This window comes from Lingula anatina, chromosome 1 (assembly GCF_051362555.1).
Source record: "Lingula anatina isolate TDL-2025a chromosome 1, LinAna3.0, whole genome shotgun sequence".
NCBI lineage: Eukaryota > Metazoa > Brachiopoda > Lingulata > Lingulida > Lingulidae > Lingula > Lingula anatina.
This window is the reverse complement of record NC_141767.1, coordinates 39881798-39907620: the sequence shown is the minus strand read 5'-3', so window position 1 is coordinate 39907620 and position 25823 is coordinate 39881798. Positions and strand designations below refer to the sequence as shown.

General features: G+C 36.2%; 4 protein-coding genes across 6 annotated transcripts in view; 2 read left to right on the top strand and 2 right to left on the bottom strand.

Annotated features, from left to right (window-relative positions):
• Positions 1-131: 131 nt before the first annotated feature.
• On the bottom strand, positions 132-6151 carry LOC106173081 (uncharacterized). The gene is made up of 13 exons (XM_087010764.1): positions 6022-6151; positions 5197-5406; positions 4834-4958; positions 4414-4552; positions 4127-4231; positions 3841-3978; positions 2306-3375; positions 1823-1997; positions 1630-1721; positions 1309-1384; positions 1015-1124; positions 493-585; positions 132-260 (listed from the first exon to the last, which is right to left on the bottom strand). The coding sequence occupies exons 2-13, from the start codon at positions 5402-5404 to the stop codon at positions 132-134; spliced, it is 2460 nt and encodes an 819-aa protein (XP_086866890.1). The 5' UTR covers positions 5405-5406; positions 6022-6151.
• Positions 6152-6231: 80 nt separating this feature from the next.
• Positions 6232-11327, top strand: LOC106173088 (uncharacterized). The gene is made up of 5 exons (XM_087006725.1): positions 6232-6287; positions 6788-8513; positions 8722-8910; positions 9375-9592; positions 9773-11327. The coding sequence occupies exons 2-5, from the start codon at positions 6840-6842 to the stop codon at positions 9840-9842; spliced, it is 2151 nt and encodes a 716-aa protein (XP_086862851.1). The 5' UTR covers positions 6232-6287; positions 6788-6839; the 3' UTR covers positions 9843-11327.
• LOC106173090 (protein phosphatase inhibitor 2) lies at positions 10801-25756 on the bottom strand. The gene is made up of 4 exons (XM_013554078.2): positions 25619-25756; positions 21012-21224; positions 14107-14201; positions 10801-13762 (listed from the first exon to the last, which is right to left on the bottom strand). Exons 1-4 carry the CDS (start codon positions 25693-25695, stop codon positions 13623-13625), a joined length of 525 nt encoding a protein of 174 aa, XP_013409532.2. The 5' UTR covers positions 25696-25756; the 3' UTR covers positions 10801-13622.
• Positions 25680-25823, top strand: part of LOC106173087 (deubiquitinating protein VCPIP1) — a 32171-nt gene continuing 32027 nt past the window's right edge. For all 3 annotated transcript variants that reach the window (XR_015333234.1, XR_015333231.1, XM_013554076.2), the window contains exon 1: positions 25680-25814. The gene's annotated coding sequence lies outside the window, so the exon portion shown is untranslated. The remainder of the gene's footprint in view (positions 25815-25823) is intronic.

Genomic DNA, 25823 nt, shown 5'->3' with positions numbered 1-25823 from the left:
AGGCCTACGTCACTTAACATTGGTGGCATCACGAGATACAAACAGTAACTATTGGCTAAATAAAGGAAGTCAGAACTTATGCGACTTTACAACTAAAGCAAGTAAATAGTTCAAATGAAACAAAAGTATTTTCACAAATCCTGTTTCATAACGTAACCTACCTGCTGTAACTGGGGGCCAGCAACCTGAGCAATGGCAGCAGAAACATTCCCGGCACTAAGATCCATGTCGAACTTGATGCTGTTCACTATAACATCGGCCTAAAGAGAAACAGCATATAGAGAAACAGCATAAAGAGACCAGAAATATAAATCTTCCTTGACATGGAAAATAATACACTTTCTAAGAATTTATCATTTTCTACAGTTTTCTGATTTAATATATCTCATTCAAATATTTGTCGCTCACTCATTGGGTGATGCAAGATATTCGATACATAAGTTAAAAAGTAGGATTAGTTCGTCAGACTTGCCACGTCTGAAGTTCTCTTACCGTTTCTTGTTCGATATTTCCTTCGACCAAAGTTATATTTATGCCTTCAGGTGTGGTAAAGCTGCCAGTTGGCGTTGGACTCGCCGTTGTTGACTGTAAAATATCACAACAAATATGACAAGTAGAAGTGCTAAATAAATATTTAAAGAGGAACTTTTTTGGAACCTCACTTCAAAAAGCGTCTAACCCCTACAAAGTTTTATGGTCAGAATTCTTTAGAAGATCGTCAGATCTTTGCTCTTCGCAACGCTGACAACTGTAAAAAAAACACATCACTTTTTATAATTTCTGTAAATTCTATGCAAACGTTTACCGTTGTCTGATAATTACTTATAACCTTAATACTGGAACGTACGTCAGCAACTGACCTACCTTGTGGTTTCAGTCTGAGACTCTTCGCAAGGATAGACTGGTCACTTGGTCTGTTGTCATGAGACTATTCTTAACGCATGTTCCAGTAACAGAGTTTTACATAGTTATCATTCTAATTCTACTGGATGAGTCAAAACATTCACTCATTACCGTTGTCGTGGTGGAAGCTGCCGTTTTGATAGCTATATAAACACTGTTCTTCTTCTCAAGGTTTTCCAGCAAAATGCGTCCGGAACCACTCTGCATGCTAGTGACCATTCCTGGAAATTTTGAAAAAAACTATTTCATGAAACTCAAATCACCCAAATAGTTTAATAGCCAATAAAATTAAATAATATAAAACGACAAGTTCAAACAATCTTGTTCACCGTTTCTCCTACGGGTAGTTAATCTTATTCTAAAGCAATGTGATAGCTATATTTTTTCTTTCTATATCTAACCTACCTGGCTGTTTGATGGCAACCTGTTTGTTTTTAATTTTGTCAACAATTGCCGTCAGTGATGATTCAACTTCCCGGATCTACAACAAAAGACCAGATAAAGACGATTTCTAAAGTGCATTTGTTAAATATATTCATTTCAAATATATCCAACGTCAACTTCAATTTCTTCTATGGTAATTAAGGAGCAGAGTCAGTTTGAATCAAACATACAGTGGTACATGGAGAGTAATCGATTTAATACAAGGACCATGAAACCCTTTTTTGTCAAAAATATTAGTATTAAGTTAATCTTGTTCAGTAATTTCCTCTCGTGTGTACTTACTTTATCCGTTGGGCCCTGGATGATTAACTCCCCGATTTTCTTAATCATAATTTGCACTCCTTTCTTCTTCTCCAAATCCTTAATCTCGGGTACTATTAAATATAAAATATTTTAGCGGTGAGATATAACCAAAAATTGAAACGCTTTGTATATAAGGCGTATATGCTACATAAATCAATTGGAAATACTTCACCTTTAAATTTGATAATATATTCTGCTTGACCAGGGAGAATCGACATAGTTTCGCTTGCGACTGTTTTTTGTCCCAAATGAACGGTTATCTGCTTCGAAGCCTCTTTAACATCATCGCTAAAACCATATACCGCAACGGTTTTCGTATCTCGTAAGTCTGTAACCTCCATCAAAACCTTAAATGGAATGGTAATATTAAGATTCTTTTAGAGATAATGTGAACGTCAATTTGTGATTTTCATTCTCTGTTTTATGACAGTTGATTAACTTTACCTTTGGTAAGTTCTCCTTTAGTTAATGTGAAGCACCATACTTTCGGTATATCTTTACCGACAAACTTCGTTCAATATACGCATATAGCTAGATGAACCAATAAAGATGATTATCATTTCTCTATCATTCTTCGAAACACTGTTATAACTACCCTAAATTTTCTATATATTTAAGCATCTTGTTTCAAAACCAATTACTATTGAATACTTACGCACAAATCTTTGGCCAGGTTTTCCTGCAGGGTCTCCCAAGGATCGGTGTGCAAGTATGAAAGCTTAGATTTTTGCACGGGGATACTTTGAGTAGTAAGACTGGCTTGGATGACCTCTGCAGCTTTTTCCGTTGCCTCAGGGTGAAATGAATAAAAACGCATCATACATTCAGATGCCTTTCCCGTGACTTCATGAACGACGTCTAAACCAGCTTTTTTGAGTATACATCGGACCTTCTCCCCGCCTCCTTTTGACGCCAAAATCCTGGCAAAATGCTTCTCAGTGACATGGATGCTGTTTTCTTTAATTGAAGTAAGAACGTCCAAGAATTTAGTAACAGCTCTCTCCACCAGAGTGGCCTTTCCTTTGAATTCAATTTCCCCTTCATTTGCTCGAATCATGACGACAACCCCAGCTGGAACACCAGCAACACCTACACTTTCAATGAGGGCTAATTTGGTTTTGTTCTTATCAGTCAAAACTTTGGTTATTTCTTTTTCTTCTTTTTTGGATTTTTTCTTCTCCTCCCTCTGAATTCGAGCAAAATCTTTGAAGATCTTTTGGCATTCGTCTTCAACACCAGTTACTCGGACGTCGTGAGACGCAGGGGCGGCCTGTACATCTATTAACTCTTGGTAATAAATGGTATGCACTTCGCACTCCTCTTCAATCCTAGACCAAACGTAATCAGGAAAATGGACTGATTTTGTAGTAAATCTATCAAGAAACTCTTGAACCACTTCGGCGCATTTCTTTTCCCACTTCTCTTTCCTGTCCATCCGTTTACTTTCGTCGGCCACGACGCGTATTTGGTTGCTGGTGACATCTATCCAGGATTGAGGGAGTGACCCATGAATCGGCTTAAGATTATCAGCCAAACGGCGCTTTTGAGCAGGACGTTCACTTAAGAAGGATACAATGTGTGGGTCGCAAGGGAACTCTAACGTCCAGGAATCTCCGGTATCTTCTTCGTCGTCATCTTCTTCATATCCAATTTCACGGTAATAGACACTGACATGCAACTGGAGACCTTCGAGGGTGTGTGAATTCTCAGAAACTCTCTTTGCAACTACAATAAAGGAATAGATCGACGTGTGAACATTTTGAAAAACTCACATTTCAATTAAATCTAGCTGATTTACATTTTGTACAAATGCTTAATTTCAAAGTAAAGAGAGATCGAGAAATGTACTTCTGTTCCGCCGTAAAATTACGTTATCAACACCATAGACCAGAGGATATGGGTAAAAGCCAAAAGCTCTCGGGAGAAAATAAAAACTACCATAATGTTCTTTTATTCCCTTAAATATGTCTTTTATTCCCTTAAATATAAAATATTTAGCTGTTTTGAGAATCAAGCTGATCACGAATTATGTATCATATGTAGGATGCTATTCAGTATATTAGTATCAAATGTATTCAGCAGTTACATCTACTGGTCTTTTTATGGGTCATAGAAATAAGTTTTTTCGAGTAAGACCAGATGTGCAAATGTGTCTACGAGTGTATCTTTGTAAAATGGTTGTGCTCTTACCGTCTGCTTCTTGAAACGTAACAACAGCAGCTTTCCTATTTCTTAGTATGACAACGTCCTTGACCGATCCACCCCTGCTCTTTTTGCTTTCGAAATAATATTCCAATTTTTGCTTGAAATACTGTTCGTCTTTGATCCCTGTGAGCAGAATGACAATGTAATTAATTGACATACTGTATTGCACATTTAGTATTTTGTTGGGCAAAAAGTGCAATTATTTTACAACGAATAACCACAATATGTAAAACAGAGTTAACGGCGATAGACCTACACTGTAAACATATACCTTTGACAAGAACAGCATTAGGTTTCTGTACTTGCTCCACTGTGAGAAAAGTTCCGAGAAAACTTTCTTTCGAGACGTTCTGTGACATAGTTGTGAATACTCTATCTGAAGTAATAAAGAATGAAAAATACTTATATTTGACCTTATTAACTAGATGACGAATTGTGATTCCATGTTCACAGTCAAAAAATATAATTTTTCAAGAAGTCAAAATTAAAGAATATATTATATACATACATCGCTCCAGAAGTAAATGGAAATACATAAAAATTGAAAAGAGATACTACCGCTTATTTCTCCATCAAAAGTAAGCACTGAGGAGGTGGGATCAATGCCAGTGTGAGCCCCAACAACGGCCAAATCAGGACCAGCCAACTTCTCCAGGAAATGTGACACCGTTTCTCGGCTGGTGCCAGGTGGAATACCCTAAATGATATATATATATATATATATATATATATATATATATATATATATATTCCCTGTCTGAAGAATTTTATTTGGGACATATATACTCTCTTTTGTAAATGCTGTTTACTATTAGTTTCTACTTTCACAATTTTACCCCTTGACCTAAATTCAATAAGAAGAAAACATGTCTATGTATATAAAGAGGCATTATTGGTTTCACTCTTTTCCTTCCTTTTAAGACTTTGTTCTATTAAAATTATGAAGTATACAAAAACGGGATTGCATTTCTTCACTACCTTCACAAGAACGCTCCTGTCGTCTACAGAATCCACACTGTCCTCTGGAACGCAGCTTACTGGCCTCACAGAGACAAGGGTGCCGCGAATGGTGTGACGTTTTTCCCGCAAAACTTTTGCCCTTTCTGCATTAAATAAACAATCTTTTTCATTTTAAAAATTATTTGTTTTCTCATTGAAGCCCTTCTTGGAAAAAGATTCTCCATATATGCAAATTACTTATACTGACCACTTGTATACGTACAGCGTCGGAAATTCGTTTATCGGTAACCCTAAGACGGTAGGGAAAATTAAGCGATACGTCTCAGTAAACATAGAAGTATGATAAAATAAATAAATATCAAATATATTGCTATAATGTACCTGACTCATTTGCGAATGTCACATATATAGCGCTGCGCTTTTTAGAGATAGTGATTGCCGTTATATCTGGGGCACCAAATTCATTGCGGCTGAAATAAAGGTCGATCGTCTCTTCGTCTGTCGTGGGTGGGTATTCCGTAACTTCTAAAACACTTCCAGTTGTACCGGAGCTAGATGGCGGGCAGTTAAGGTTATTAAGTTGTGACATCACTGAAATTAAACCAGTAGAAAATGCATGTGTTTGGACTGCTATGTCACACCTGTTCATTGCTATTCTAAGGACAACTAGGCATGGAAGTGTAGGCCTTTTTACTCAAGGACTGGATTGAAATATTGACCCAATGAATTGAAAATAACGGTATTGATCATTTTCTCTGTTTACCTTTAGCATGCACATTTTTGAAAGCCGTCATACATGTAACCTTTGCTGAGAATGCATAGTTATTGTGTTGGGGAGAGTACCACCCTGTAAACTACTTCAACGGTTTTAAGTGTTGGAACGTAGTATGGACACCAGTATATGTATAACTAGTCTAGTATCTAATTGCAAGTAACAGTTCTACAATTTCTTTTATGTTTTGTGGAGCCTTTACCTTGTTTGATACAAAATCTGTATATACTTTCAGACATTTGACAAAGGGCTTGCAATATATACATAAAGCTTCTTATAGCTCTTATATATCAATCAATCACATACCTCGTGACCTAACACAGCTAACGGGAGTTATTCTTCAGGCTTTACCCGGGCAAGGTGAATTCACAAGCTTCAAAATGCATTGTTATACTTACAATATAGACTCTAAATTTCAACTACTCACTTCTTACCTGTTGCCTTCTGTAAAAATCAGAAGAAAAAATGGAGTCAAACAACTACAAACAGGACACCATGATCTTTTACAGATAATGGCGCCGCACTTTCGGTTTGAAAGAGACCAACGCGTTGTTTGTGAAGTGACCCAGTTCTTTTTGTCATGCGCTGGGACATTTACGGTGAACCTTTTTTCATAAACAGATTAGTTTATTGATTGCAGAATAAACAAGCCCTGTGTTCGAGTGGTTATATCAAGGTTATATCAGCCACATATAGACAGGTAGGTTTGTGAGCCAATGTATGGTTGCTTTTAGTTTAAAATCTTTGAGATAGTACTGAGGTTTTTGTCAGTTAATATTAGACACCAATAAGAACAATACATGGAAAAAACATTGCAGGGGGAGAGTAGAGCAAGAGAGAGACAGACTGCTGACCAAAATGTCTTTTGAGCAGGGGGATATGATATTGTTGCTCACGACTTTCGACGAAAAAAAAAACGGCTGTTAAACTTGTTAGAGACACGGGACGAATAGAAGAAGACATTTACTGGTAGTCACGTTTTGCTAAACAAATATATTTAGGTTTCTTTACAGGGGTGGGGTGGTGGTGCATAGTTACAGGTAAATTCTCATATCACCGTTATGAGCTCAGTTTGAAATTACATGTAAGACCTGTCTAGATTAATATTTGTTTTGTTGATTTTTAGATACGTGACAGAGCGTTATATGTGAATATAACATGTAATAGGAAAAAAAGATCTCATTTATTGCCTTATTTCAGGCTGTCAACAATTTTGATCGTAAGTCGTCTTACTGAAATCAGATGTTTCAAAATGTTGAGGCCAGGAAAACCTAGTGGTTCCAAAGGCAAATCACATACTACACCTGCTGGGGGCATCAAGGCTACTCATGTCAGTGCAAGAGATCCGACAGTTACACGTACATCGAACAATGACCCTCAGAGTAAGAATAAAGGGAATAAAAGACCAGCGAGCTTTTCCAATAACCGAGACGTGGGACACGTGCACATCGGCCCGAATTGGTCTCGTCATAATGTCAATGTTGTTTCCCAATTAGCAGACAAACCAAACAAGCAAAAACAACTACCATCCTCTCCAAGTGCCAGTGCTCCTTATGAAACTCCATCTGCTGCAACTGGTAGTGGCTACAGTAAACATGAGCCTATTGGTACTTGCAGTAGCGTCGTAACAGTGGATCCTATCCTGTTCGAATACATTCGACGTTTTCATAAAGACGAGTTAACAGATATTAAAACAAGATTCGGCGCAAAGCTGTGTCTAGAGGGAAATCAACTGAGGATAGAATCAGGTGCATCGAATCCAGATGTTGCAGAAAAAGCCTTCCAAAAATTTAGCGACTTTTACCGGAAACTTTTCTTTTCAGGGGGTTTAAAGTACGAGGTGGTTGACGTGAAATATGTAACTTTACCTGATATGCCAAACGTCTTCACAAAAACCATTCAGAAAGACGGTCGATCTCAAATGTGCATCATTGGGCCCGAAGCGGAGGTTGAAGACATGCTAAGGATATATGGAGTTCAAAATCATCCATTTCCTGAATCAAATATGGCATCTCTGCCTTGTCCAACTCACAGTTTTTCCACACAGATATTCACCGCTTCTTTGAATCCCGACGTTGAGCTTACTATACGCACCGGTGATATTACTGAAGAGCAAGTCGATGTTATTGTAAACACAACTGACTGTGACTTGACACACAAAGAAGGCGTGTCGAAGGCTATCGCAACAGCTGCTGGTCCAAAACTTATCCAAGAATCACAAAAAAATTTTTTAAAACACGGCAGGCTTGAAGAAGGCAAGGTTGTCAAAACAAGCGGAGGAAAGTTGCTGTGCAGTTATGTTCTTCATGCCATTGGTCCATCAAAGCGCACAGTTTCAACACATCGGCATATTCCTATCCTTGAAAAAACATTGATAAAAGTATTTAAAAAATGTGACGAAGTTGGGGCTCGCAGCGTTGCTTTGCCAGCGGTCGGTAGCGGGCGAAAGGGCATCCACGCACACGACTGCGCAGAGGCAATGCTATATGCTATTGAGGAAACGACACAGAAAGGGAAGACCTCGCTCAAAGACGTTAGGATTGTAGATGTTAAAAAAGAAACTGTACACGAATTCATAAAAGTTTTCAAGAAAAGGTATGCTGAGCATAACCCTCAAGACATGACTTTTGAAAAAAGGGACAAGATGGGTCTTTGGGATCAAAAGCATGCAGAAGGATCTGATAGCGACGAAGATGACTTAAGCGTGGGGCTTTCTTATCAAATGCACGCGACCAACATTGGTAGTGAAGCAAGTGGTAGACACGAATTTTCACAAAATGTATCATCCACCACGCACCTGCTGCAGCCTGATGTCTCCAATCCAGATCGTAAACCGCTTCATGACACCGATGAAACATGTCCGATCTGTATGGATTCTTTTCAGAACAAGACGACTCTTGACCGTTGCAAGCATAGTTTCTGTAAGGTATGTTTTACTGGCCAAATTCTAAAGTGGACAATTAAATATCGTTCTTTGTTTCTCTAATGACTTAAAACTTAGTACAGAAGAACCAAGTTGAGGATGACCTCTTCTTAAATGTTATTATAAAATACCAATCTTTGCTGGGAAAATCTTACACAATTAACTTTAAGGAAACTTGGTCATGTAATTAATTTTTGTGTTTAATTTTCAGGACTGTTTAGAAAGATCTTTACAACTCAAGAACAAATGTCCCATATGCGGTGACATTCTTGGTGAACAAACAGGTGACCAGCCAGATGACGGTACCATGACTGTATCGTACGTGCATCGGCCGCTTGAAGGTTACGAGGGGGTTGGCACCATTGTCATTGATTATTATTTCCCCTCGGGTGTGCAAAAGGTAAAAGTCGATGCAGCTCTGAATCACATGCATGTATTTTATGGGGTCTACTTACTTAATCGTCTTCGAGAATGGGTTCACCAAAGGCACTTAATATAAATATCAAATTAGACATCCTGTCAGTATAGTGCAAAGTGTTTTCAGGAAAAGCGAAACAGGTAGATAATATTATTGCTTTATACCGTGGTGCTGCGGATATTTTGTATTTGGCTATATTATTTCACGCTCGGTTGTCAATTTGATTGGTTTACGAACCTGAAAGCCACAGAAAACCATTTTACAATACCACACTAGGATACCATAATGTACGGTAGTCTTTGTTTTCTGTCTCTTGTTTTCTGTGACTTTTAACTTGGTTAACTTGGCTCACTAACCAATATATATATATATATATATATATATATATATATATATATATATATATATATATATATATATATATAATTAATTTTATTTCCTTTCAGTCCGAGCACCCAGACCCAGGGTCACGGTACCAAGGGACTTCCAGGACGGCGTACTTGCCTGACAGCAAAGAAGGACGAGAGGTGCTGAGGTTGCTGCAGAGGGCATTCGAAGCCCGTCTTCTGTTCACAGTCGGGAGATCGGTGACCACGGGGAGAGAGGGGGTGGTTGTGTGGAACGACATCCATCAAAAGACCAGCCCCATCGGAGGCCCTCAGAGGTGAATAATTTTGAATTTATTTTACTTCTTCTCTTAATGCAGGAAGGTAAATCATTTGCGATTGGGTGTTATTGTCCGTGCCCCACATACTGTCAGAAAGAATTATCTATTTTGCAATGATAAAATCCGCTGTGTTCAGACCGTAAATAATTTTTGTTTACTTTCATTGTTTACCTTTAGATATGGTTATCCTGATCCGACATACCTGTCCCGCGTGAAGGAGGAGTTGGCTGCCAAGGGAATCAAATGAAGAGAGAGAGAGAGAGAGAGAGAGAGAGAGAGAGAGAGATGCATTAGACTATGAATTTATTATGAAAGCATATACTAGGTATAACATGCATGATTATAATAAACAAGGTCGGTAGAATAACCTACAATTATCAATACGTTGATAATTTAAAAAAACTTTGCCAGCTGAGTTCCATTAAGCAAATATTTTCGAACATGTATCGATTGCTGTGCCGTGCCTTGTAGATTTCCGTAGGCGAAGCTGTCAACTGTCTACAAATTCTTGTACAGTTACCCTCTACCAGGGCTGCAGATAAATTATGTGCATTTTTCTACAGCAGATAATTGTGCCATGAACTAGATCGAGACATAGTATCTTAACATACGTATGTAAATATCTAGTTAAAAATCAATATGTGATAGAAAAGGGTATGTCATACAGGCTACAGCCCCTTGTTCAAAAACAAAAGGCAATGCTACAGGTTTGTTGTCCCTCCTAACACAATGGAGGGCTCCGTGTTTGTGGTTAACACATTTCCACATGGTAATGCGCCTTTTCTGCAATTACGTGCGTTTTCTGAAGCATATTTAGCCATGTGCAACGTTGAATGTGTACAAGATGCGTAGTTTCAGCAGCTTTATTTAGATATGCGTGTATTTTAAGAGAACATTAAGCAAACATCTTTAATTACCTCCACTTAGGAGATCGCTTTTGGTACCGTTTATGCCAGTCTGTTATCAACATTATTCAAAAGGTTGTGGGCGGATTCTGATAAACAATTCTGAAACTTCACATATGAATAGATTTTGGTGGTGGTCCATTAATTAATTAACTAATTAATTAATTAGTCAACCAATTATAATGAGAATTAAAGTATGCGCTCTACGAGGACCTGAAATTCTAGTTATTTTCCGTTTTGGCAGTCCTTCCTACAGAAAGCAGTTTACAGCAGATGGCAAGACATACAGAGAATAAACAATTTATCACAACCATATTTACTATTTATTTTCTTTCACTGTTTTAGATAGCCTGTAGTAACAGCATTATACAGATTAAACAAAAGAAATAAATGAACATGCTCAGAAGTAAATTACTTAAATAACAATCTGACACGTCATAAGGGTAAAAAAGAAAGAATTCTGATTGTGTCAGATAGGAAAATTGAACAAAAACCAATTAGTATAGTCTTAATACTTCCAATCTATAAATCTGCACCATGGTGTTAAGTTCCTCTACCACATCCCTTTTCTGATACATGTACACTGTACCTCAACTCTCAATATTGTAATAACATAACTTCAGTCCCCCTCAGCAACTCTGACCATCATTACAACCAACTTGATAGTCATGGATTATTTAATAGATTACATTTTCCTAACCATAATGAAGGGTAAAAAAATCAATATTGTAGTAAGTAAAGTTAGTGCTCCATATGCATTTGGTATCTAAGCAACGTTATTTATACACAATTAAGTTTTGTCCTTAATGTAAACAACCCATATATTGTAATGATAAAAACAACTTGTTTTGGCTTCAGTGACACACATCCAATTGTTTGGCAAAGGGGCAAATCTATACTACTGCAACAAATCTGCACTGCAGATATAATTTATGAATGCTATAGCAATACTGAACTAATTAATGTCCTTAACAGTTTCGGTACTTGTCAACAATTCAGTAAATTTACTGGCATTACGATGGAATTCAAACCCCACAAAAATTATTGCACCAGAACATTCTTCTTTTAGAAGACATGCTTTTTGAACATTCACAGATTCAAATCAATAGTTCATTTTTTTTCTTTTCTTATAAGCAGACTTTTCCAAAGTTATCTTCTTTTGACAAATGCAGGGGAAAAAATATGGCAGCACATTCCCCTTTGTTTTTTTTTTTTAATGAAACGGGATTGCATAAGAATACTTGCTTTCTTCCAACAGGAAAAAAAAAATCACACTGATGAAAACTTTTCTCTCATACATGTCTAGGATAAAAGACCCAAAGACCAAACAAACAACCACGGTTTTTACCCCACAGGAAACACCTGACTGCAGTAATCAGATAGGGGTCTTTTTATCAACAGGTTACAGTCTTATTGACTGCACAGGTGACATTCGGCATAGTGTACTCAAATAAATAAGACATTTTACAGCAAACACAAGGCAAGCCCTTTGCCAAGTATAATACTTAAATGGCTAAAACTGAGAAAGGATATGCAGGGAATGGTTGCCAAGTAAAGAAATGCCAGTCTTCCATAACACACAGAAAAAAAGAGAAAATTAAAAAGCAAAATCCTTTTGGCAAATAGTGAACTAGTTTCTCTCTTAGTGTTAACAACATATAGGCAATCATAATACATAATATCTTGCATTAGTCAATATGCAAAAACCATAGCAGGCCAATGAAATAACCAGCAGCAAGGGACAAAGCTGATCAATAACATAGACAAACTCCAAGCTTTTAATATATTTCTGCTGGTATATTAATGTGACGTCCTATAGAATAGTCTAGCTTAACTCCACTGTTTGTCCAACACAGCTGAAAGATTCTTTCAGTCATCAAAGATAACCTGATAATCGACTTGTAAGCTCCCATATTTGTACAGATATATCATTTTGTCAGTACCAGAAGCTACAAAGGAGATGCATTTATATGTATGCCTTCATCATGCAAGGTGCATACATAGAGATGCATTTATGGCTGCTATTATGCCTCTACTGTGGTAACAATCTACAGGAAAATCACTATGAACTGCACACTTCAGTTGTAACTGTAAACCCAATGACCAAGAGCATGCATACAGATGTCCAAGTATGGCTGTTCTACTGGTAACAGCAGGTGTAAAGAGCAGAAGTTCTGCTAATACCAGAACATGACATCTGAAACGTATAAGTCACCCTCTTTAAGAGCCCACACACAAAACAATGGCAACAGCATGCACCATATACATTAAAATAGTCTTCAGATTCAACCACCATTCACTATCTCCATGACTGCTTACTCTAAAAAAGTTTGGTTGCAACCACATGATTTCCAATTTCTTTTTTCTTTTCTACCCTCTTTCTTTATGGGTGTTTCTTCCAGACCCAAACCAAACCAATACATTAAGCTTACTGTGGAGCCGTCACTTTTGCTTGAACCCTCTTCTCTGTCACTTACAATGCTTGATGATATTAAAGAAAAAAAAAAAAACATGATGGATCTCAAAGGAAAATTGGCCTTTGCTTTTCCATTCAACATCAACAGCTGACTGAACTCCAGACTAGCTGCTTTTTCAATAATAATAGGATCTCAGTAAGCATTTATTAGAAGCATGCTGAGTACACATGAAAATGTAGAAGAGGAAAGGGTCTAACCTGGATCTACAGTCACAACACCCTGCTTACACAAATGGGAATCTAAAAGAGAAGAAAAAAATTGATCGAAATACAACATTTGCAAGATAAATTAAGCAACACTGAACAATCACTTTCCATCAGACTATCAATGCTCTACAGCTGACTTTGCCATTAAAATAACTCTTATCAACTGCACTATTGTGGAAGATCCAGCACCATTCACTGCCCTTCTTTAAGTCCTTCCTACTTTGGGAATGGCCATTTTATCTTAGAAGAATGCAATTTCCTTTTAAAGCCCAGGGCATTTTAAACTTTTTTGTGTTGTTTTGATGGTAAGAACTCAATGGCTCTTTCTTCCTGATGTTCTGGCCGGAATTCATGAACAGCAGTATGAACTGGGGTCCGCCAACTGTTAAAAGTAATACAGAAGATAACTGTCACTGTCAGTCTACTCCTTCAGAGATTGTCATTGTCCATTTTTCTTCTCTTCTTCTTCTTCGTCCTCTTCCTCCTCATCCTCCTCCTCCATTAACTGCTTCGCTAGTTTAACAGCATAAAATTCATTGTAGTGTAATTTTCTCTTCTGTTCAAATTGTTTTCTTTTTTCTGGAGCAAAAGAAATATATTACTTTTTAAAAGAAGTGTATTTGGAGAAAAATGCTGTCATGATTGGTTTATGCAAAGGAGATGGACAGTAGTGTCTAACGATTATGCATCAAGATTTCCAGTGCAAGTAACACAGGGAGAATTGAATTCGGATATTGGACTATTATATTTCAAAGCACATTAACTTAAAAATGGCCTACTTTTCAAAAGTATGAAACCTTAAATTAAACATACCTAAGGCAATACTATCACACAATTTTGATGAAGATTGAAATTGAAGAAATGTATCTTTAAAGGTAAAAATTATTTTTAATCTACCCTAGGTTTATTTTATCTTTAGTTACCTTTCCCTGATTCTGATAGATCATCTAGATCATCTTCATCATCATCTTCTTCTGCTGCTTTCTTCATAAATTTTGGTTTTGAATTATGCTCTAATCTGAAATAGACAACAACTGTCAGTATAGATCTAACTGGCAAGAGTTGAGCATAACACAGTTTTTGCTGAGGACAATTTATGAGCAACTAAAAGAGTGAAGTTCACTTTTTATGTACTGAAGATTAAACCAACTTTCTTGTGGCTACAGAAGCATGAAAAATTCATAAATAGGATTCACCCAATAACTTTAAATTTATATGATACAATCCATCAAGAACAAATTAAATATCAGAGTGCCCCCCCCCCCCCTTTAACATACATACACACAAAACACAGTCAACACTTCAATGTCTTGATGTACTTCATTTATTGAACACCCCCCCCAGACAATTTGTAATAATGCAACAGTCAAAAGTCATTAACATTATTGTTCCTTAAGTAAACACTCAAGTGATGCACATTCATGCAGTATTCAGTTCATTGATTAGTCTCCCAATTAGCACCATTGTTATCAGGCGTCATTGGCGGGATCACTTTTCGTCCCACTCCCCTGTTTTCCAATTGACCTTTCACACAATTTCAAAAAAGAATAGTCTTCAGTCTAATTATGTGGTACAATAGCTGATTTTTTTTCCATAGGAGGATTGCCATTCTAGACAGACAGATCAAATTTGCAAGAAATGCGTTGGTCTTTGTGTTTTTCAATACCCAAAGCAAACAGACCTACAATGATTGATCCCTAATGAACACAGCTCTAATGCATGTATGTATGAGTAAAAGCATTTTAAATAATAATTTGTAAAGGTACAAAGGAAACAATCACATACTAGTTTTTTTCTCAAACATTCAAGTAACAATCACACTCCTGTTGAAGTGTTACAAATCAGTAGACCACTGTACATTTTATTAAGGGGACCTCTTCAAAGTTAAAATCATTTCCCTTTGTGCATACTATAAAATATTGGACCTTTTATCCAGGACATTCAAACAATTTTTGAAAAAGTTAAAAACATTACAGAACCCTTTTCAACATCAAGTATCAAGTCACTGAAAAGTAACCACACAAATTTCTACACTAAATTCTATAACAAGAGTTTCTACAAAATACAAATAAATAAAAGTGTTATCTACGTGGCATTGCATATATTTTATGATTTTCCTTGAACTTGATTTCAGATGAGCATCCAATCCAAGTCAGTGCCAAAACTATTCAAACGACAGTTACCATCACTCATTTCCATTAGACTGTCTATTTAACCTCTTCCTGCACCGTGCAAAGAACTGGAAACAATCAATACTCAGAATTGAAGTAACCAAAGCTAAAATGGCATGCTGCTACAAAAACTACCCCTAACAGCAAACTACATTAAATATTAATGTATTCTGCCCTTTGTTATCTAGTCTACTTTTTATTCTTTAGAGTTCATCCAGCATTTAATTCAAGTCCAATATATTGGCGAAATGTTTATCAGACCTTATAATGGTACTGGTACCAATGATGGACAAAATGCAAGAGATAAACTATTCCATGATGAAAGCAACTTAAAGATAAATTGTTGCAGCAAGCAAGCCTAAGTGCTAGATACTGAAGCACTGGGTTTTGAATAAGGTTACATGAAACCTAAAAACATCCAAAATATTTGTGGCTTGGTTTGAATAGTTTTACATTATAATACAGAGAAAGTATGCTTTGCTGTGGCAATTACCACTTTGAAAGAAATGAACAATATCTAGACTAGTATAAGGTCGCGCGACAAGGTTATTTTCAGTTGCACCCTGGATTACGCACGCTTGCTCCGCAAGGTGTCGCCTGTGGTGGGGGGGCATCACAGCCCATATGGTTACTGTGGCGAAGGTGACAGGTACTTCCAAACATTTTTTCATAACTGTAATTTTTCCTCATTCTATTCATGAATTTGATATTTACGGCAATTGAAAATGTGGCACCGGCAAAAGTGAATCTAGGTGCGTTGACAGGCCGCACAGGTGTCCCCAATTAACCGCCGCCAAAGAAGAGAACCCAAGCATTAAACAACACAACCTGTAGATACTGGAAATTTGGCGAAAGTTTTACAAGCAACTGAGGCTTTATTAGATTTGGACAGAGATCGAGGGGAATGTCCAGTGACATGCCAAACCCCTAAGTTCAAGTCTTGGCCCTTGACACCAGTAACGCACCCCTTAGTCAAGAATCTGAACAAATCAATGTTGGGCAGGTATGCTCTGTTTTCTACAGCCGTTTTGTGATTTTATCAACTTGATTGTCAAGTGCCAGACCTTTTGTTCCCAGGTATTAGTAGCAAACTTTATCAGATAACAATCTGACACTAGCCAAGCTGCACTATAAAAGCGCTGTAAACTCAGTTATCAATGCTGTCATCTTTACCTGTATCTTTACCGGTATTATGCCAGTGGTACGTTTGATACATTTGAGTAAGGCAACATGCTTTAATGCTTATGTTCATTTGTAATACGCGTACGTTAGCATCAACCTGTTAATAAAAACTTGGAAACTTTCAATGTTATTACACAATAACAGTATAATGATGGGAGATGTTATGATTAAATGCTTAGAAGAATAATAAAAACAAATTATGTGAAATATAAAATGAATTGATTTTATTTGGGTTATTTATTTATTTCAAACCAAATAATTATCAAACATGAAGCATATTTTTAGAAACATTCGCAGATATATGAAATATAACCCTGCTGGTACACAGACCTACAGTTCTAAAATGCAAATACCAAGTACCTTTCACACACCACTGATAAGATGTGAATAATCATATGTATAAAGTAGTAAAAATATCACAAAATGTGTGTAAGCAAGATATTTCTGCAAGTAACCTCATTAATCAGTCAGGAAACTTCATAATGCACCCAATAAATGTAGAAATTTGAGCCAGAGAAATTCTACATACAGGCATGACAGATTTACCATATATTGCCACCAACCCTTAACTGAATGGGCATAGAAAGAACAAAGTGAGTCTTCCTCCCATTAAAAATGAAAAATGAAAATAAATAAATAAAAAACAGATACTGTCAGTCTTAATACTGAAAAACAATGGCACCTTGCAGCCTTCACTGCCTCACTATTTGCAGACAATGTTCTAGTCACTGTAACTGTGTACTTTTGATGAGGCATAGATGCAAGAATAACTTCTTTGAAGTACATGTATATTGTGAAGGTCTCTTTTGTCATAAATCTGCCATGTATAACCTGAATGTACAACGATTCACACCGCAGCAGCTTGTCTTAGTAAGGACTCAACCAGTTTGAGAACTTGTGGCATAGCTTCAGGGACAAGATCACACCATCTATCCTTGCTGTGATGATGGATCTACTAGTACATTATCTATGTCTTGTCCTCCTAGTTTCTCTAATACCATTTCCCCTGATCTATGCTCACATCAATCTCTATAGCTTTACTAACTGCTACACAGTTTTTACATCTGAAAGTATAAAGCAAAAATTGTAATAAAGCACTATCAATTTACTTGTTAGATATTGATTTGAGGGCAAGAGAAAAATGCAGAAACCTCATATCATAATCAAGATAATTGAAAATCAAATATGCATAATCAAATTAATAGCTTTAATTGTACATACTACTGATAATTTAATCTTTTAAACAGCATAAATTTCTCTTGTTAAAGCATAGCCACTTTATCAAAATGTGCTTGAAAAAATAATAATGATAATAATAATAAACAACCTGCACACAGGATGGAACATGTAGGTCAATTGCCACAAAATAAGTTGATTTGTACTGTACTTGGTAGCCTGAGAAATAGTATCAGGTATTAATTTGAGCAATAAATTGAGTAATAATACCACAGAGTTAACAATGACACAAGCATATGGTGTTGTGTAACAAAATTCATGCATTACTTGCGGTGGCAGTGTCCTCCTCAACCTATCGTGCACCGCAGGTTTTGATTTTCAATGTCATCAAAATTTTTTATTGTTGTTAGTTTGATTTATGTATCTGCTATTCAAATAATATCCTTAGGAAAATAACTTACTGATTTAATTATGCTTTTGCAACATGAAATTATCATTAACTTTGCCGGTTCACGTGTATACAGTACCTTGCAATCAGTGCTGCTCTATTCTCCCCAACTCGCCACTGACAGGCTTACCACATCGTTTCAAAACAACGTTGGTATGCTCCTTTACTTTTGGTGTTGGCAGTTTCGCCCTGGGGACATCGTTTTTGGTTAAAAACAACGTATCGTTTTCACCCATCTATGCACTGCTCCTGTACAAAATGGCCGCTTGCTGCCCCCCCAAGGGAAAAATCGTAGCACGTGGGTAGTTACGCAAGACCTGTGACGTATAACGCGCGCAAGGTTATTGATTCTCTTTTCATCTTGATGGTTAAAATCTAGGGTAATGACTTTTCAATGGGAAGAATTGTGAATTTCACAGGATCTGCATTTCTTAATTTCATAAATTCTTAAAATAAGAACATTTAATTTCCACTGTTTGAGTGGTAGAAGAAAAGCAGGCTACCTTAAACACAGACAATAGCACCACAAATGGTACACAGAAATATATGTACTTGTAAATGATAAAATGCAACTGAAAAATTGATCATTTTTCCCACTGAAACATTGATTCATTATCATACGTAGTACACATCAATCCATATCCTAAAACTATAAATAATGCCTTCAATCAACAAACTGAGATGTAAGCTGTCATAAAAACTGCCACTTATAAGAAATGACATGCACGAAATCACCCTAGTACCAAGTACAATTGCACACACTGAAGATAACCTTTATGAAGCAATTTTCTAGAATATTGTATCAATATACTGTCACTGTGCTTCATGAAACTAGTCATTCATGCACTGCATGCACTAGCCTTTATAATATGAGCAGAAGATGATAGTGTAGACATCAGGAATGTTGTTTTTGCCCCCCCCCCCCCCCCTCACTCCCCTGGTGTGCTGTAACGGTTGACTTCTTTACATATCAATTCGATCTTTGATATCATTACCTCTCACTTCAGTATTGTAGAGCAATGATTCAGTTTGAAAGGATAAACACAAAATAAAAATGGAAATGGCTGGTGTTACTTACAAGCTGTGCAACATGAATGAAAAAGACCCTCCTTTTTAGATTCCTTTACCTTATAACTATCCCCTAAAAAGAGTTTCATATCAACTGTGGCTCATGATCTCAATGACCTTCCTATAATTTTACAAGATGTCTTTTGCAGATTAAATGATTCAATTTCAAAGCATTCAACAACCTTTACTGCCTTTATCCTTACCCCATGCAAATAAATCATGAAAAACTCCCAAGTTCACTGATTCAACTACTAGTATATACATTAAACAGAGAGAGAATTTGCTCAAAATTAAAAATGATCCATAAAAAGGATTCTTCACACGAGTGAAATGTTCCAAAACTCAGCCTGATTGTTTATCTTTCCAGAAGACTATCCTTGGTACTATCTACAGGTAGAGACTTACAGGTAAATCAAAACACTGCACACAGCAACTTGTCCCAAATACCTGTACATACACTTGTTTACAGGTCAAACGAGGTCGCAGAATTATGACAAGCATGTTATTTCAGACATACTGATTCCAATGGCTTGTGTCCAATATCAGATTTACAGTACTTGTTATTGGACGTCTAATATCTGCATGTAGGAACATATGTACAATCTGTTGGTCCTGATTAGGTACACAAGTTTGTTCTATAAGTTGATGCCTCAGCATCTCTGTCTGTTCTCACAAAAGACTAACTTTGATTGGAAAACGATTAAAATAATCATCCGTTGTCCCCCTCAATCCCTATTATTTATCATGGGTATTAAGCCTGGGGTATGTATGTTATATATAACATGACTGTCAATGAATTTAGATTGCTCCCTCAATACTTTAAAACCTTATGACAATGTGACCTTTTCTAATTATTTAAAACACTGCCCAAAAGCACTTGGATTGATTTTTAAGTTGTGTTTGGTCTGTACAAAATTCATTGTCCTCTTTAGCCAAAAGCCTAAAGAAAGTACTCAAAACATTATTTCATTTTATAGAACCAAGTTTATTTTGCAAACAAGCCACATAAGTAATACAGCATTTATCTTTCCCAAAATTGCTAGATATTTAGCTTCCTGTCTTTGAAGGTACCTGACATTCATATTTCACATTTCTAGATATATACATTTTTCTTTCTGCAGATGATGGTTATGATACTTCCATCTTTTTTGGCCAAGTGTCAAGGTCTTTGTATACTACATATGTTGAGATCAATGGAAAATACTGCTAGTAAAAAATTCTGTTGAGTGCAACCTTCATCTTTGTTTTGGAGACAAGTGTTTCACAAAACATAGAATATCAATTGATAATCTGTCTGAAAGCTCCCTTTCCACTTATGTTTGGTATTTATACATACCTAGTGATGTTATGTGACCATGGCGATATACGCTTTATTCTGTTTCAGGGGCTTTTTCTCTCAGTGAAATGCGAGTCCTTTTTCTTGGCATGTATGGAAAATAATACACTGCTACCCTTTGTGATCATGAAGCTCACGGTGTTCTGGCATATATATCTCTTGGGTGACATAGTATTATTTCACACTTACATGTGGGGCTGATATCACTGATATCAAAGTATTCCATTCATAATTAATGGGTTTGGGTGGAAAAAATAAGATTTCTCTTTGTATGTTTGACAAATAATGCACTAGCTGCTACAAGTACCTTCTAGCTTGATATACACTGTGGCTATTATGTATCAGGCTCATGAGCAGTGCATTATTTAATATGTAAAGCTGCATACATCTTGGAAGGTAAATGGAATAGATGCATTCTCAAGTTATGGTCATAGAGAGTTCACTCACCTTTTTGCTAATTTATTTGCATCTAATGCATCCGTTTCATCCTCACTTATAGGATCCACACTGTCTTGGTGTTCTAATAGCTCGTCATCCTCTGGTTCTTCATATTTGCTATAAGGCGTTGGAGGATCAGTAATTTTCATGTGTCCATAGTCTTTATCAGCAGGATGATGGGTGGCCACTATATTCATTTCATCCCATGTCATTTCTTTTTTTCTGAAATCAAGAGAAATTTGAATAATGTAACAAAGTTTTCAAAACATTAAATATGAGACGCAGCAGGATGTGTTAGACAAACACTGAAGTAAGAAGTTCAAAGTTTCATGGTAGTGGTGCAATAAATCATGAAACTGGATATTCTAAAAAATGAAGCCTGGAGTATAAGACAAAAAGAAATCCAATTTTTTTATTTTACTAAAAACCTGATATTATCAGGTTAAAAGAAAAATATATCTAACCAGCTGGAGACAAGTAGAAGTCAATAAAATGTCAGGATTGACACACGTGCACAGCAATTCTAGTGAACTTTACATTTATCTATCACAAACTCAATATGCTATAAATATTCAACAACTTCAATTAACCTAAACATTGAAAGAAATTGATAAACAATTAAATTTATCTAACTGAATTATTCTGATATAATTAATGAAGTTTATAGCTTTGATCCTTCTGACTCAGTTATTCTGCTGGAAGCTGATGGCTAACACTGGGAATGGCAATTATTAGAATTGTTTCGCTAGGGCTAAGGAGCATGTGTAATTGTTCTCATATTTCAAGACATGTAACATTTGTAAGATTGCACTTGGATAAAAGTAAAATATATAATCTGACAAACACCATACTGTCTTCTTCTGTGTTGACAGTTATTCCTAATCATAAGAAAACTTGAACCCAGCTAGCTGACATGTGGCAGTCATAATAACCCATGTGGGTTACTAGCCAACTTACAAACAGTTGGGGCGAAATTGTCAATAATGAAAAACAAAACTATGCATCTAATCAAAATAAAACTAATGAAAATCTTTAGCCATCTTACACTTTACCTTATATTTTACCTCGCTCCCTGAGCGCAAAGACAAAGGATTCACAAGTACCAAACTGAAACAGTGCTCAACAGCTGTTATATATCATTTATGTGTCTTTTTCATTATTTTCTTTAGTTGTTGCCAAATGTTTGTAAATTTGCAGATTTTCATGGCAAATCTACAATCTATTTAAATTATGGAAATATATCGCAAACATTTCTTTTTATTTTAATTCTTGAAACAAAATGCATGCAGAGAAAGGAAAAGCCAATCTGCATGTTTGATTGGTTTGCAGAGGATAACAAAAAAAAAAAAAAAATTGCAAGCCAACTGAATTGTGCTCAGCAATCAGCTCTACAAACATCACTTCCATTAACAATCTACATTTAGTGTTCTGGGAAAGCTAACATTTCATCATAGAAATGATCCACTTTCAATTGATGGTTCAATGAAATTGCTTTTAGTTATCTAGCTGAGTTTATAATCATGTATATTCCAAATATCAGACTAGGCATACACATCATCTCAGTAACCCATAAAAACTCATGAGGTGCATGTCACTTAACCTAGGAAACTACCCTTATGTGAAAAAAAAACTTATACAGGTCCAGTACCAGCCTGATAAAAGATAGCCATTAAGAAAGATCATTACTGGAAACATATCTAGTTTCCAAAGACTTTTTATTCTTATTTACATCAATTCACGGAGTTCCTTGGTCAATTTACACAAATGACTTAAAGCGATACATCATGCATTGCATAAAAACAGAGAACAGAAAACATATTTGCTTGAGACCAATAAAAACCTTTTCTCCATCAGTGAAGTCAAAAAAATATAATCATAAAAATCAAATGTAGAATTGAAACTCTCCAATGTAATTGCAGGCAGTGCATTAAGCAGTGAATTATAGGGTGCAAAGTCGATCACAATAACTGTAACAGTGAAATCTGAACAATTCAAATTTCCAAATGGACTGATTATATAAGCATAACAAGTGTTTCACTTAACAATGAAGGCTGCCTTAAAGAGAGTAAAGTCACATTTCCAATAATTTGAAAGGCCATATAATTGATTATTTTGATTAAGTATAAACTCTTTTTTCTTAACAAAAGGGTCTTACTAAACTGAAGGGTGGGTTTCAGAGACTGCAGCAGTAAACACAGAGTCAAATACACCATACAAATATTGATAGCATTTCAGAAGTCACCACCATAAAGAAAAGCACAAAATCAATACCATCCTGAATGATGTCTGAACCACGAACAAATATCTACGTTAAATTCTGATTTCACCGACACAATGTTAGTCTTAACCTTTCGATATTATCTTGGATTCAACAAATCATGCATTTGGGATAGATTTTCTGATAAGCTGGAAAAAATCCATTCATCTTTTTATAAAAAAAGAATAAAAGGCCTTTTCTAAACTTATATTATGTGCATAACATCATATCCTTATTTGTCAACAATGAGCAAAGTGATAAAAAAAGGTCTAGTCTTTCAGTTTTTCATTCTTTTGTTTACACAGGGAGTATAACAGGTAAATCCCAAGGTAACCTTTAGGAAGACCAAGAAAAAGGAATTTCTCACGCTGGGTTTCAAAATGAATTGAATACAAAACTCAGATTAATAATAATCCCAAGCGTATTTCTCAAATATGCATGCAGCCAGGTAAACAAAGCGTGGGGAGCAAAATTATCGCATATATTCAACAACAGTGACCCCACCATAAAAAAGTAAATAACATTTATTTTTAATGGAGAGTGAAGGCAAACTGGCTTCAAAGAGGCTGGTAACCCCATGGTGACATGCAATATGCTAACCAAAATGTTCTATTTGCTTTGAAGTGAAATCTCTCCTCTAAAGCTTATAAAGACTTCTGGTAGAGAGTGTAGGCATAAAGAATTTGGGGAAAAGGAGCTGAAGTTACTCGCTGACCCAGACAGAATGGGAACAAAAGACCAACACTTTTAAACAAAACCAATACTAGCCAATAAAACCCCTATCGCATTGCGGTAATGAAAAAAGAAATCAATTATATCAGGTAGAGAAAGACAGGTGTATAACAAATGACCCACGTAATGTGCAATGAAAAACGGATGGTTGATTTCACTGATAGAATACATCTTAACCAATGACGTAAGAGTTATACTCACCGCAGACAGATACAACATGTGTTACTTTCTATTGTACCCACTGACATGTTATGTTTGTACATACATTATCACCCTACATTTTACATTTTGTAAAATTGAAAATCTGTCTGTGATAAAATGTCATAAAGAATCAATCCACTATAATAGTTTAATTTCAACATTTTTCAATGATCAGGTTGGTCTCAGGAAATAGTAAGCAGCCAAGTTTGGCAATTACCTACATATGGACTGACTGACGCATTAAAAAACTCCGGTACGTAGCCAGCAATTTCAAAAGGGGGGTTCTTTTTCTAAAAAATGTGGACCCTACATGTATCTAATGACAGCTTGGAAAACAGAAAGCTAGTCACCAAACCAATATTATTGGATTGATGAACAAGTAAGTGGGTTACGTGGTCCATCGGTATGGCAAGTCATATATCCATGTAAAACATCAATGTGATCTCATTTTGCAGAGAAATCTAATTGTGATAAAAATATTGTAAGGATCTACAGATGTAGAGCTAGCCTAGATTATCAAGAAGGAATTGACTTACTAGCTAATATTCTTAATGTTATGGTACTGTTGTGAATCTCTAATGCCTGGAATAAAGTGCTGGCTTCATGTGTGAATCACAAGCTGTCAAACTATAATCACTTGTATATGTAATATGGGGCCACTTTTTTTAGGTGAGTTAAAGAATGCTTGAGTGATCTTGATGCTTTTTCTACCTTATCATTAAAAAAAATATTGGTTTTTATTATCTTTTAATGGCATTTATTAAATTCAACCTACAAATCAAAGTGACAGGTGAGCAAAGTAGCAGAAGCAACTTTGTTCATACACTGTAACACAAACCACAACATATACAGAAACAGCTGACAGATCAATGTGATTACTTGCACAGACTGCCAATAATCCTAGACTAATGCAGTTACTAGTAATGCTTTTGCTACCCTAACAGTACATATGCAATAACAGACTTGAAAGGCCCTCGCCCTCTCTAAAAGACTATATAAACGTAGTATGCAAAACAACAGAAAACGTATTTGGTAGACTGAAAAACCAAACTTTGAAGTTATCGTCGTCTGCAACTTCGTCTTCGGTAACACTGCAAAGTTATCATAAACTTTACCATCTAGATTATGGTTTCTTTGCCGAAAATCGGACGAAGAACACCCTGCATCCAAAATCAAGAACCTTCCAAAGTGTAAGTAAGTAGAAAATCAACCCAGGCTGCTTTAAAAGACTAAGTGGTTTCAAGGTCAAGTATTTAGTGAACAATTTAGTGTCCCACTTCTATGTTCAATCTTGTCACTAAACAGAACCAAGTGGGGCGCAATTTGAAGTGCGTTTTTACTCAGCTCTGTGTCATGTCGCACAAAATAATGGTTTGCAAGATACAACAATTATTACAAATGTCGCGTACAAACATTTTGAACTCACCCACTGTGTTCAGTTTTGTCAAAACTCGTGGAATTCTTTAGAATTCCTCTTATCGGCTTGTGTTCGGAAGTCGCCATCGCTCGACTTTGATGATTGCGCTTGCGCGAAGACTAGCATGCTGGGAAGGCAAAATGGAAACAAAACTGCGGAGCGAAAGTGTACTTTAGGATTTTTTTTGCCTATATTAACAAAACCTGTAAGTATA